Source organism: Gekko japonicus, unplaced genomic scaffold (assembly GCF_001447785.1).
Source record: "Gekko japonicus isolate JY-2015 unplaced genomic scaffold, Gekko_japonicus_V1.1 scaffold215, whole genome shotgun sequence".
NCBI lineage: Eukaryota > Metazoa > Chordata > Lepidosauria > Squamata > Gekkonidae > Gekko > Gekko japonicus.
In genome coordinates this window covers 444443-457514 of record NW_015160215.1, presented here as the reverse complement: position 1 = coordinate 457514, position 13072 = coordinate 444443, and the positions used below count along the sequence as shown (strand labels likewise).

The window sequence follows — 13072 nt, the reverse complement described above, 5'->3', positions numbered from 1 at the left end:
TCCTGCACTGAATTGGGCTCACTCGTGCCATCCTCTCAGTTCCCTAGTGAGTTTTCCGACACTGGGGAAATCAAGTACTTTCCAGGTATTTGTGCTTTGAATCCGTGATTTCACCAGTCTGGACAGCCATCTCTCTCAATGATTGCAATTAGGTCGTCTGACTGTCCTTCGCACAATGAGGTTTCCCTCCCCCCCAGCTTCCGCCTTTGTGCACATGAGCAATCCTGCGCTGAATAAATTCAATGTTTAAATGTTCAAGTGCATGTATAGACTCCAGTGCTTGGCAGTATGTCACCGGTTCATTTTGTTTACTGTTCGGGGGGGGCTGTAAAAACAAGGGAGTAGTGATTGAGCCGTGTGCATATGTGCATACACAAAGCAATAAAAAAAAACACAAGATGCGTGGCTGTCTGGATGGTGCCCAGAGCCTCCTTGCGCGATGCAAGTGGTTGGGGGAGGGATGTGTGATTATCCCAATCTGAAAAAAAATATTCTCGATCAAATCTATAGCAGGAACAAATTGGGATAAACTTGCTGTGTGACCACTTTGTACCTCTCAGTTTCAGACAACACTCCTTTTCTCTCAAGCCCATAAGGGCTAAGAAAGCCACACACCTCTCGAGTTCTTTGTCAATCTCTTCTGTTTTATTTTCTACAGCAACCACTTTATTGATTTGCTTAACTTCTTCTGTAATATGCCCTATTGTTCCTTCAAGTTCTTTCATATCATCTTTCATTTCTTGTTTAGATTTCCCAACACTCTCATTCATTCTTCTCCCAAAAGCATCTATCTTGTTTCCAAGATTCTCTGTTTTACTCTATATTCTGCATCCCATTTGGTTGAATAATTTCTGCATCATATCTGATGGCTGGTCTGATGAACCTTTCCTCTCAGGATTCTTTCTGGTACTCATTATAGAATAAAATCCAAAACGCAAAGTGATAAAAATAGAGAACGTTTTCAAATCAAATACTTTCACTTTTAGCCGTAAGCAGTTTGTATTCTTTTCACCATGGCAACCGAGGTCAAATAGTCCCAGAATACTTATCTTCTATTATGTATAATTATCCAATAACAGGTAACCTTCTAAAGCAAATATAAGAACTGTTTCATGGCAGATTTATCTTAACAGCCTAAAAACTTCCATGCATGCGCACTTTTGTCGAAAATAAAATCAAAGATTAAAAATTAGGGATAGGAAAAATAATCCCTCATACATTTAGCTTTCTTACTTTCATTTCTAGCTTTCATGATTTCTTAATTATGTTTTTTGCCAAAGTTATTGTTTCAGAAAGTTCATTAAAAGTTTTTATAATCCCATGTTACCTTAGCAGGGGTTGTCTCTTTTTGCCTTCAAGAAAATCTCTTTGGCTGTAGACAATTATGTCTATAGATCTTAAGAAGCAGAGGTGGTCATACTTTAGTTTTTATTAGGATTCCAAATGCAGCCAGGAACAAGACTGTAAATTCTACAGAGTTTTGCTCAAAATACCAGAGCATCGCCACACAACATCCCTGGCACGATGATGTCACTTCTGCAGGGCATCATTGTGCTGGGGATGTCACACACAACAATGTCGCCCCACCCCCACTCCCTCCCACCCCCTGACAGTGATAGGATAGACCTGGCAACCCTAGTGCAGGCAATGATATTTTCTTTTGGGGGATTTAAATACCCTTCCATTTTCTAAAAAAGCTTTCAGATTTTTCTGTAATTTTGGGTGTCTCCCAAGGTTGCACAAAAATCTGTTTTCTGTATCTGTGGTCCTGTGTGGATTTCTCACGGATTGGGCCACAGTTGACTATTAGAATATACAAGTCAGGACCCACAAGCAACTTGAGGAAGCAGACATCCCTTCCCTCCCTTTGTTTCCTCCCGTTTTCTGCACCCTCTCTCACTTTATCTCTCTTTCTCTTGTTCTCCTTACACCAAACACCTAGCAACTCGTCCTCTCTCTCTTTCTCCCTCCCAAACCATCAATCTTTCTCTTGATCCCCCCCAACCCACTCTTCCTCTCCCTCCTCAGCTGCTGTCGCAGATTCTCTTTAGTTCTCTCTTTATCTTCCCCCGTTTCTATTGTCACACACATTGTCTCTCTTTTTCTCTGCTCATTGTCCCATCATGCTCTCACTCTCTTTTTCACACCCCTGCCTACCACTGATTCCAGTAGTTCCACCTCTGTCCCTCAGCCCAAAGCTCCACCACCGGAGAGATTGCAAATGGAAGTCTGGCTGCCAGCAACAATTCTATGGCAGAAAATAAATTACAGGTCTAAGGGACAGTAGGGATGTAGAGCAAATGTGCCCCACTGCAAGCAAAATCCTCCCTCTGTGCCATTCCTACAACCTACCAGTTTCATATATGTTCCGAGTGCACACCATTCTTTAGCACATTGAACAATGGAGGATTCACTTTGGAGTGGTACTTATTGTGGGCATTCATGCAGTACTTGATGAAAGTCTTATCGGTGACTCTAGGATATGCCCCTAGCAGTGGCTGAAAATTATGCTGGTCTCCCATGTCTCCAAGGGCAATCAGGCCTAGCATGGCCCACAGCTTGATCCTCATCAGGGCATCCTCGCCCTGGCACCACCATGCCTGACTATCCTTTGCACCAACTGTCCTCATGTGTCACCTGCCATGCTTTAATGGTCACAGCCTGAGCCAGCCCTGCCCCCATCCTTGCTCCCTTCTAGACTCCCATGTCACCCCACCTATTTCCAGAAAGAGACTATTCTTTCTCCTCTCAACTCCCTCACCAGTATGGCTGCTTCACCACCTCAGTGGGGTGGTGGCAACTCTCTCACCTGCCCATCTGGCAGCTCTCCCACCTCAACAGCAGCAGCAGTGGTGACTCCAATGTCTACTCAGCCACTTTGTCACCAGTGGAGGTGGCAACACCCCTAGCCAGAGACTCCCCCGCCTGCCTGCAGGTTTTATGGGGGAGGCTGGCTGATGCCCAGTTGCAGCTGCCTTGTTGCTGGGAGCTGTGCTGACTGCTATGAAAATAGTTGAACCCCCAAGTTTGCAGGACTATCTGTTTACAGTCAGTGTGGCCCCAATCTGTGTATTTAGATATCGGCAGATTGGGCCACATGTGCCTCGTAGAGTATAAGAAGATCACATTCTGATCACTATCTGCTTAGCACTGTTAAGGCAGCTGGGAGACAGCCATCAGCTTAAAGCTAGTTGTAGTGTTCTGATGACCAACAACACTCAGCCGTTGTTTATGAAACAGCTTTATTCTGTAGAAGGAGACGCGGAGAGCAAAGACCAACATCAACCACCTGAAAGTCGGCTGACCCTCAGCATTCTAACAAGTTAAATACGTCAGCATAGAGTGGAAAGCCAACTTAAAGATACACACTCGCATCACACTAGTTACTTGTCCAAAATCCATTGGCTGAAATTCACTCAGTGGGAGCTACTGGTCAGATGCTATTCCTTAATGGGGGCTCTGTAGGTTGTATGTATATGGGGGAAAAAAGGTACCTTCACTTTTGAATTTGGAGAGAAGGAGACAGAAAGGCTGAGTGAGTGAGCTAAAATTTCCAACTGAAGTTAGCACTTAACAATATACCATTGTAATATGAGTATTTTTTCTGAACAGTATGAAGTGTTCTTCTCTCTTGTTAATTCAGATAATGAAACTTTATTTGTACTTATTTGGCAGTAATTAAATTTCATTTCACCTTTATAGTCTGTCTTTTACACTAGAGCAATGTTTATACAACAGATTTTAATGAGGCCTAAGTTTCAAAAGTGCTAGAGAGAAATGTTAATTAGGCCTGTTAGAGCCATCTGCAAGTGTGTACTATATCACTGCACTCTTTCTACATCTCTTTTGGGAGGATAATCGTGAAGTTTCACAACAATAAAAGACAACTGCCATATTTGAATACCTATATATGAATTAATAATCCTTTCTCTTGTTTTTCAGAACATTGTTTATAGATGAAGATATTTAATTTTAAAAAGTACAGTTACCTGAAAGCAACATAACCAGAGGACCATGAGAGAGCTTAATCGTTTCTCTCACAGGTTTTAAATTTTAATAAATAAACACCTAATTACACAACACAGTGGGGAATCTGTAAAGCTATCTCCCGTGGTTTTATTTCAAAGGTTAAAGCAACCATAGCAGTGTTTGGCAGCAGTAAACTGTGTCAGAGAAGAAGTACCTTTCATTGTTCTCCTTATTTAACTCCAACCTTATTGGATACGAGACTCGAGGCAGCAGGTGAACAGTGATAACAGATTTATTTGAACACGAAGTTAGAAGAACCAGAATGAGACAAACTATGGAGCAACAGGCTCCTTTTTAAACAGTCCGGGCTTGGCAAGCCACGCCCACAAGTCAGATAGTCCAATCAAATACAGTGCATAAAGACCAATCACTTTGCTTCCCTCCAGAACTCCCATTGTTCTGATAGGTCGGTTTACAATACCTTTCTAGACTCAAGCTCATGCATTCATTGCATTACATTACATACACAACAATCCTCCCCCCTAAGACGAGAAAACCCTTGAACAATCATCATCTTTCAAGTAAGCAGGATGCTGCTTGACCCGTTGGGATCGTCTGATATTTACCGTTGGTGAGGTAGGAGGAAGAGCTTCGGGTTCCCTGAGTGAGCTCGGTTTGATTCCTTATGGGACTGAGTGTCTGTGGCCGATTCGCATAGTCGTGGCTCTGCTCGCCCTTGACTATGCCTGGGTGTTCCAGTGCTTGGAAGCCCTTCGTTTGGTCGGAGTCCGGAGACTCTACCTGACTGTCCGAGTCAGGTACATCGGCCACCTGGGGAAGGGAATCAGGGACTGAGTCTGCCCACAGCTTGTGCAACTGATCCACATGGTGCTTCATTACTCTGCCATCGTTAACCTTGACAGTGTAATGTCGGGACCCTAGGACATGGGTTACTGTGGCTGGTAACCACTTGTGTCTGCTACCATAGTTCCTTGCATACACACTCTCCCCTTCAGCAAACACCCTGGGATGTTCAGTGGACTCACTGTTTGGTGGCCTGGCTGATGTTAAGTCTGGGTGCATGCGGTCTAGCAATGTGGTAAGGTGTTGGCCCATTAGCAGCTCTGCCGGACTCTGCCCCGTCACGAAGTGCAGCATGAAGTGTTGGTGCAGTAAGAAAGACGCCACCTTCTGGCCCCAGTTTCCCTGGACCAAACGATCCAAAGTCTCCTTAGTGGTCCGCACCATTCTTTTGGCCTGCATGTTGGTTGCCGGGTGGAATGGTGCGGACGTGCTGCGAGCAATGAGGTTCGCCGCCAAAAAGTCTTTGAATTCTGTGGTGGTAAAGCATGTCCCGTCGTCAGACACCAGAGTGTCTGGCAACCCGTACGTTGCTAACAGCTTGCGCAAAACATTAATGACTGTTAACGCTGTCATTTTGGATGTGGGGACAACCTCGAGCCACTTCGAGTAAGCGTCCACAACAATTAAAAAGATCTGCCCATGAAAGGGGCCCGCGAAATCTACATGGACGCTTGACCATGGGCGGTGGCATTTCTCCCACTGCATTACCAGTGCCTGTGGGGGATCAGGCCAGGACTGTTGGCACTCAGAGCATTTCTGGACCCAGGACTCTATGTCCATGTCGATCTTTGGCCACCAGAAATACCCTCTGGCCAGTCCTTTCATGTGCACGATGCCTGGGTGGCATTCGTGCAGAGCCTCTAAGACTTGTTCCCTTAGTTTTGGGGTAACCACCACCCTGTTGCCCCATAGCAAACATCCCCGGTGCACAGAGAATTCATTTTGCCTTGATACAAACAGTTTAAAGCAGTCATTGACGCGCCCCACCGGCCACCCCCTCCACACCCAGTTAAGAACCCTGGTGATGGTGGGGTCCCGGGCGGAGGCCGTCACAATGTCCGACGCATGCACCGGAGGTTTGGCCAGTTCCTCGAGGGCCATCACCTCGTAAGGCGGTGCAGGGTCATTGTCCACTTCTGGCAGGGGGCAGTGGCTGAGGGCATCGGCATGCCCCATGTTCGTTCCTGGCCAGTGCTCCAGGACATAGTCGTAGGCGGATAGAAATACCGTCCATCATAACATTCGCGCAGACAAGACAGTGAAAAGATTCAAAGGAGGGGTTTGTGGTCCACGGCCATAATGAAGGGTCTGCCATACAAAAAGTCATGGAACTTTTTAACACCGGCCACTAACGCCAACCCCTCCTTGTCGATTTGGGCATAGTTCCTCTTGGCCGGGGTGAGTGTCCGAGAGTAATAGGCAATAGGTGCCTCCCTGCCGTTAGCCAGTACATGGCTCAACACTGTCCCCACCCCATATGGAGATGCGTCCACTGCCAAAACCAGTTGCTTGGCCTCGTCATAGTGGGTAAGGACTGCCTCGGATGACAACAGCAATTTAATGGCGGTAAAAGCCCAGTAGTGCTGAGGGCCCCACTCCCACTTCGCCCCCTTGTTGAGGAGGCGATGCAATGGTTCAGCTATTGACGCCTTATGGGGCAAGAAGGCGTGATAAAAGTTTAGAATGCCTAAGAAGGATTGCAATTCCTTCTTAGAACTAGGCTTCGGGGCGTTTTGAATGGCCCATACCTTTCCCTCAGTCGGGTGAACACCATCAGCGTCGATTTGGAACCCCAAGAACTCCACACTGGGTACTCCTAAATGACACTTAGCCCTCTTTACTTTTAACCCAGCCTCTTGGAACCGACGTAAAATGGACCTGAGGCGTTCTTGCCAGTTTGTCCTCGGACCAGCTGGCAATCAATACGTCGTCAAAATAGGGGACCACCCCGGGCGGGTCCCTTAACAACCCCTCCATTAGGCCTTGGAATATGCCTGGGGCCACGTTTACGCCAAACTGCAAACGATTCACTTTGAACGTCCCCCTGTGCATGACGATGGTTTGCGCCATGGCGGCCTGGGGGTCCACTGGCAGCTGTTGATAGGCCTGAGACAGATCTAGTTTGGCAAAGATTTTACCCTCCCCTAATGATTCCAGCACGTGACTAATTACGGGGACTGGGTAAGAGTGTTGCTGCAGAGCCTTGTTGAGTGTGCATTTGTAATCAGCACATATTCGGATAGACCCTTCAGGCTTTATGGGTGTCACAGTAGGGGCCTCCCATTTTGAATGCGACACTGGTTCAAGCACACCTTGAGACACGAGCTTGTCCAGCTCGGCCTCTCTACGCGATATTAGAGAAATCGGTACCTTGAGATATTTAAGCCGTATAGGTGCTACAGACGGATCTAGGTCAAACGTTACAGGTGACCCCCTATACATTCCCAGAGTACCATCAAACACATCTGCAAATTCCACATACAGTGAATTCAATTTATTTGCATTGACTTTGTTAATACCACTTATTGCAATTCCGAGAGCCTCAAACCAGTCTAAGCCCAACAGACTGGCCCGGCATCCCTCGGCAACAAGGAGACTCAGAGACTCTTTGAACCCTTTTAATTGTACCTCAAATGTGGCTTCGCCGGCCGCAGAGATGCGCCTTTCCTGAAAATCGGAACGGTGGATGGTGCTCGGCTGCAAATGCCGATGGCTCCATTGTGGAAACAAATGTTGTAAGGCTTCAGACAAGATGACGGTCACTGACGAACCCTAGTCGACCTCCATCTCGCACGGTACGCTATTCAGCAAGACGGTGACATGGATCTTCTTCTTTGCTCGCGATCTGGTCTTCAGGATGGTCGAAGACCAGGAACAGCAGTTGGTCAGATGACAATCTGTAGACCTCGCTTTGTCCTTGCCTCGAACCCAGGGCCTTTCACGAGGAGACAAAGGTTGTGTCTTCTTCCTCTTGGCTCTGCAGACTCTGGCCGAATGGCCTCGCTTGTCACAGGACCAGCAAACGATGTCCTTTGCCCAGCATCAATTCCGCTCGTGATTACCGCCACATCTGGCACAGGTTTGCTGCGGCACAGTTTTCACTTGGGTCCACTTGGACCTCAGAGTACAAGACTGGTTGATGTCATCCTGCTCACCATCGGACTCGCTCGTTGATTTGTGGTGTACGGCTTTGTTGGCCCCCTGTTGGATTGGGACCAGGTTTTGACGCACTTCTTGGGTTGGTTTCTCAGTGGCCTCAGCGGCAACAGCCTCGGAGTAGGCCACAGCATAGGTGAGAGCCGTTCTTGCGAACAGGCGTTGCTGTAGCTTCTCATCCCTCATGCCACAGACGAGTTGGTTGAGGAGCGCTTCCTTGAGGTTGGTGAAGTTGCACGGGCATGCAGCCTTCCGCAAAGCCAATACGTACTCAGCAACCATCTCGTTTGTGGCCTGGGATCGCTTGTAGAATGCATGTCGGCTAGTGATCTGTGAGGGTTGCAGTGCGAAATGCCCCTGCAGTTTCAGTTTGAGCTCAGCCAGGGACACGGTTTTTATTTCAGCCAGGGCGACCAGGGACCGGGCGACGTCAAAGACAGCCCTTCCGCAGGAGCTGAGGAATGTCGCCTTCTGATGGTCCTCACCCTCGATCTGGTTGGCCTGGAGGTGGAATTCGAACCTGGTCAGGTAGGAATCCTAGTCCTCGAGGTCGGACTCAAATACCTCGAACCGTGGGTTGACAGCCATCACTGCTCTTTGTGCCGGCACTGGCACAGGTGCTGCAACTCCTTGATCAGCCGGGTCTCGTTCTTCCGCCCAGGGTTCAACAGGGGCTTCTCGGTTGTCCACCGTCCTGGCATTGGTTCAGCGGGGCTGCCTACCCGCTCTATAATCCCATCCTCATCGCCAATTGTTGGATACAAGAGTCAGGCAGCAGGTGAACAGTGATAACAGCTTTATTTGAACACGAAGTCAGAAGAACCAGAACGAGACAAACTATGGAGCAACAGGCTCCTTTTTAAACAGTCCGGGCTTGGCAAGCCACGCCCACAAGTCAGATAAGGTCCAATCAAATACAGTGCATAAAGACCAATCACTTTGCTTCCCTCCAGAACTCCCAGTGTTCTGATAGGTCGGTTTACAATACCTTTCTAGACTCAAGCTCATGCATTCATTACTTTACATTACATACACAACAACCCTAAAGCTGAGTTAGCTCTATGGGGGAACTTATACATGCTACTTCTATGACACATTTGTGGGATTTTTTCATTAGGACAAACAGTAGAGGAACTTAAACTGGGAAAATGGAGTGAGGAAAAGGGGAAACGTTCTCCCTGGCACCATTTCTTTGACCCAGCAATCTACTAGGAAAATCCTGCAGGCCCAACTGGGAGATCCTAGGGGTGGGGATAGTCATGCTGGCATAGGTATGAAACACCACACTACTTCCAGTACAAAACCACCTCAATACAACAATGAGAACCATCAGTGGATGTATTAAACCCACTCTGACCTATTGGCTACCTACGTTGTGCCATATTGCTCCCCTGCATATCCAAAGATAAGATGCTCTTCTTCATGAATATAGGAAGATCATTGAAAACAGAGAGTTGCACATCCACAAAGACATGGCTGACGTGGGCATATCCAGACTAACATCCCAATACCCAGCAATAAGATCAGCACAAATCCTGCAATCACAAAAATGATAACCTGATAAACACCAACGAGAGGCCTGCAAGATTTGATTTGCCACATAAAGTATGGAAGATAGCTAACAGAATACGAGCAGGCTTTGGCAGTTGTTCAGACCTGTTGTTCAAATAGGGCAAAATACTAGGACCCAAATGCGACTGCAGTCCTGCCCACTAAACTATTTTCCATCTGTCACAGGAATGTGAACATTGTGCTTTTCAGGGAGATGTGATGGAGCTCTTTGAACTCTCCCCAGCTGCGATTGAGTGGATTGAAAATTTAGATATTAGTATTTAGGGGGATTACCCATTTGGTCTGCATACATTGTAACAGCTTGGTTACATATTTTATATTATGTTTCCTGTGTGTAACTCTGTCATATGATAAATAAAGAAATAATGTCCTCTTCTATTCTGTGGGCCTTAGTTGTATCATCAGTAGCCCTCTAAGAAATCTAGTATGCAGTGTGTACTACCAACCACAACTGGACCCAGACACCACACTGCACCATTGTTATTGTTGTTGTTGGGAGCAGGGATGGTTCTGCCCAGCAGGTAGAGATCAAAGATCTCCCAAATTATACTGCAAACAAGGGGCATATGTTATTCTAATATTTTTTTCTCTGTGCTCATTCCCACATCTGAATTGAAATCCTTCCCTAAAACGCAGTGCTGTCTCTTGGTGGTGGTAGTCAGTAGATATGTACACCCGCTCCTTTTCCTAAGGATTGTTTTTATACCAGTTTTCTGATGCATCACCAGCTTCTGCCTACAACTGACAACCCAGCTGTGAGCTGGCTCCCATTGACCACTGCATGTTGTTTTGTTCGACTTATTAGCAGTTTTATTTTATTATGCATTTTATTTATTGAATCTTGATTTTAAATATTTTATTTGGGAGCCACCTCAAAAACCTAGGTTGTGAGGTACGATTAAAATCCTTTAACAAATAAATGAATAAATAAAATTAATAATATGTCAATATCTTATTATTTGAGGAAGTTTATTGGCACTGTCCTAACAAATACCACACAGAAGATATTTACAATACAATCCTAAACCTATTTACCTATAAACAGATCCCACTGAGTTCTGCAAGACTTCCTATTTAATAAGCATGCCTGGTATTTCAACCTGATATCAAGCAAGACTACCCTTCACGTATGTGAATGCAAAGCCAGTAGAATCCACGGCATCATTTATTTAATCTTTGATTCTTTCCCTCGGATTGCAGAAAGTCATGGCATATTCAGATCTAAACTTGCAAATTTCAATTTCATAAAATCTATTTCTCTGTTAAGGTGAAATCTGAGTTCTATATTTTCTGAAATATAAGCCATCCACTCCCTGACAATCCATCATTATAAAATCCACTTCGCTACCTACAGTTCAGCATTTGTAATCTGAAACCTATTTGCCTAGCTACAGTTCAATATTTTAAGTATGAAAATTTAAGGAATTTTTGGAGGCTTATGCAGCTATTTTCCATTTGGGAAAAGTTTCCCTGTCTATACCATGTTATGTAGTAACAGCTACATTCCAAGACAGGATATTGAAGGGAAAAGGGTCCCATGGGTATTATCTCGCAAAGCCAATTGATTTGCCTTATATTTTTCCTCCTCCTGAAGAGACTTTTAAATCCCTTATTGATAAAAAAATGCAGTTAATGTCCCAGTCAATGGCCTTGTGTAAGGCCTGCCATGAAAAATGAAAAAGCTATAAAGCCATGCCGTTTTATACAACCTCCATAGGCTACTAAATTAAGGATGAGATTTTCATACTATTCCTTTTGAAGACAGATATCGTTGCTTTGTTATTTATTTCTTATGAACTCAGAAAGATATTTAACCTTCTCTAAATCTTCTAAAGTGTGTAGGCAAAGTATCTCTCTTTTTGCATTTAAATAGATTATTGGGAGAGAGGGGGAACCCCTCTTGAGACAATGGCTTGGATTCAAAGGTCTTCTTCCCCATGTGGAAGATTCCTTCCAATTTCTTTTGATTCACCTTCCAGGTGCAGTCCCCTGCATCACATCCCATGGAGTTCCATCAGGTTCTCCAAACTTCAGGAAGAGCTTTTGTAGCAAGAAGGGAGAAAGAAACCTTATTAAGAAAACAGACTGTGGCTTGCTTTGGTTCCAACCACTATTACCTTCCCTGTTCCAGAACAATGACAATTTTCCATACAATTTTCTATACAAATTCCTATATAGCTAGAATCTTTCTTTCTTTTTGCTGCCTCACACAGGAATTCCAGGATTTATGCCTGTTACACAGTTTCTGCTGCTGCTGTCACTATCTATTTGGTAAACAGACATCAAGGTTCATGTTGTACCACGTAAGCATTTTTTTTACTGATTTCAGAGAAAAACCTATACACCATTATCGACTTTGTATAAATGAACCTCCCTTGAATCACTGAAGAAAGTTCCTGCCTTGATAGGAGCTGTGGCATGCTTTCAGTCTACAAACCATGAAACAGCCAGACTCTAAATTACAATAAAATACTGCTCACCTCTCCACGAACCTAGAAAGATTAATGAGATGCTGCTGATGGGAATATCTGTGCTACTGGAGGCATAACGGGTCATAATCATTGTTCAAGTAGCCTCTAAAGGATGGACAGTAAAATGTCACAGATGGCTCCCAGAACGAAAGCTCAGCAATTCAACATACCCATTATGGAGACATCGTATTCTATCAGCAGAGTCGCTTCCTGCCCACATTGCTTGAGAATACTCATGGCTTCACTGTGTGATGTTCCAACAAGCCGAATCCCATCAACACTAAGCAACCTGTCACCCGGCTTGATTGTTCCCTCTCTGAAAGAAGATCAGAAGCACAGTCATTATTAATTTTTATATAATGTGATCTGGAGATTAAAGCCACATGCAAAGTGATTCACTTATGCCCTTTCTTGCCATCCAGCCTGACTCCCTTTCTTCTAACATTTACTGTAACAGCAAGATAGTTCAGGGGTCAGGGAATTGCTTTAATCAGAAAATCAGTGATGAGACAATAGCAGTGGAGTTGCTAAGTAATGTGAATCATTGTTATGTATTATTTTAATTACAACATAACGTTTTTCCCCACTTATGTCCATGGTTTTCTCAAACATACAAGGGCATATGTCAGTATGAACTCTGCAATAATCCTGAAAGCCCATGGGAAGTATTTTGAGATAAGGGAAAGATATAATACCACAAGCATAAACATACTTAAACTATCAAAATATTCAATATGAGAACTGTATACACTCACTTGCTGAGATCTGACCATTATATACCAGTCCATGCAGCCTGAATAGTTCAGTGACAAGAGCATGTATTTTGCATACACTAAACTCTGTGTCCAGTCCTTGTCATCTTTAGTTAAAAATGATCCAGGAGAGCAGGCCTGAGAAAGGGGCTCCCCCTGAGACTTTGAAGAGCCCTTAAGGTGGCTGCCAAACGAAGGTTTTGCTCTGCGTCCCCACCCAAACTGCAGTGGGTATAAGAGGGCTTTGCAGTGCAACATCACCATGCAGTCTTCCACATTCCTGGTTTC

At 45.0% G+C, this 13072-nt stretch overlaps 1 protein-coding gene across 1 annotated transcript in view; it reads right to left on the bottom strand.

Moving 5' to 3' along the window:
* Window positions 1-13072, bottom strand: part of GRIP1 (glutamate receptor interacting protein 1) — a 187999-nt gene that overhangs the window by 101012 nt on the left and 73915 nt on the right. The window contains exon 7 of the mRNA XM_015410502.1: window positions 12203-12348. Coding sequence (XP_015265988.1) covers window positions 12203-12348 — 146 coding nt within the window. The remainder of the gene's footprint in view (window positions 1-12202; window positions 12349-13072) is intronic.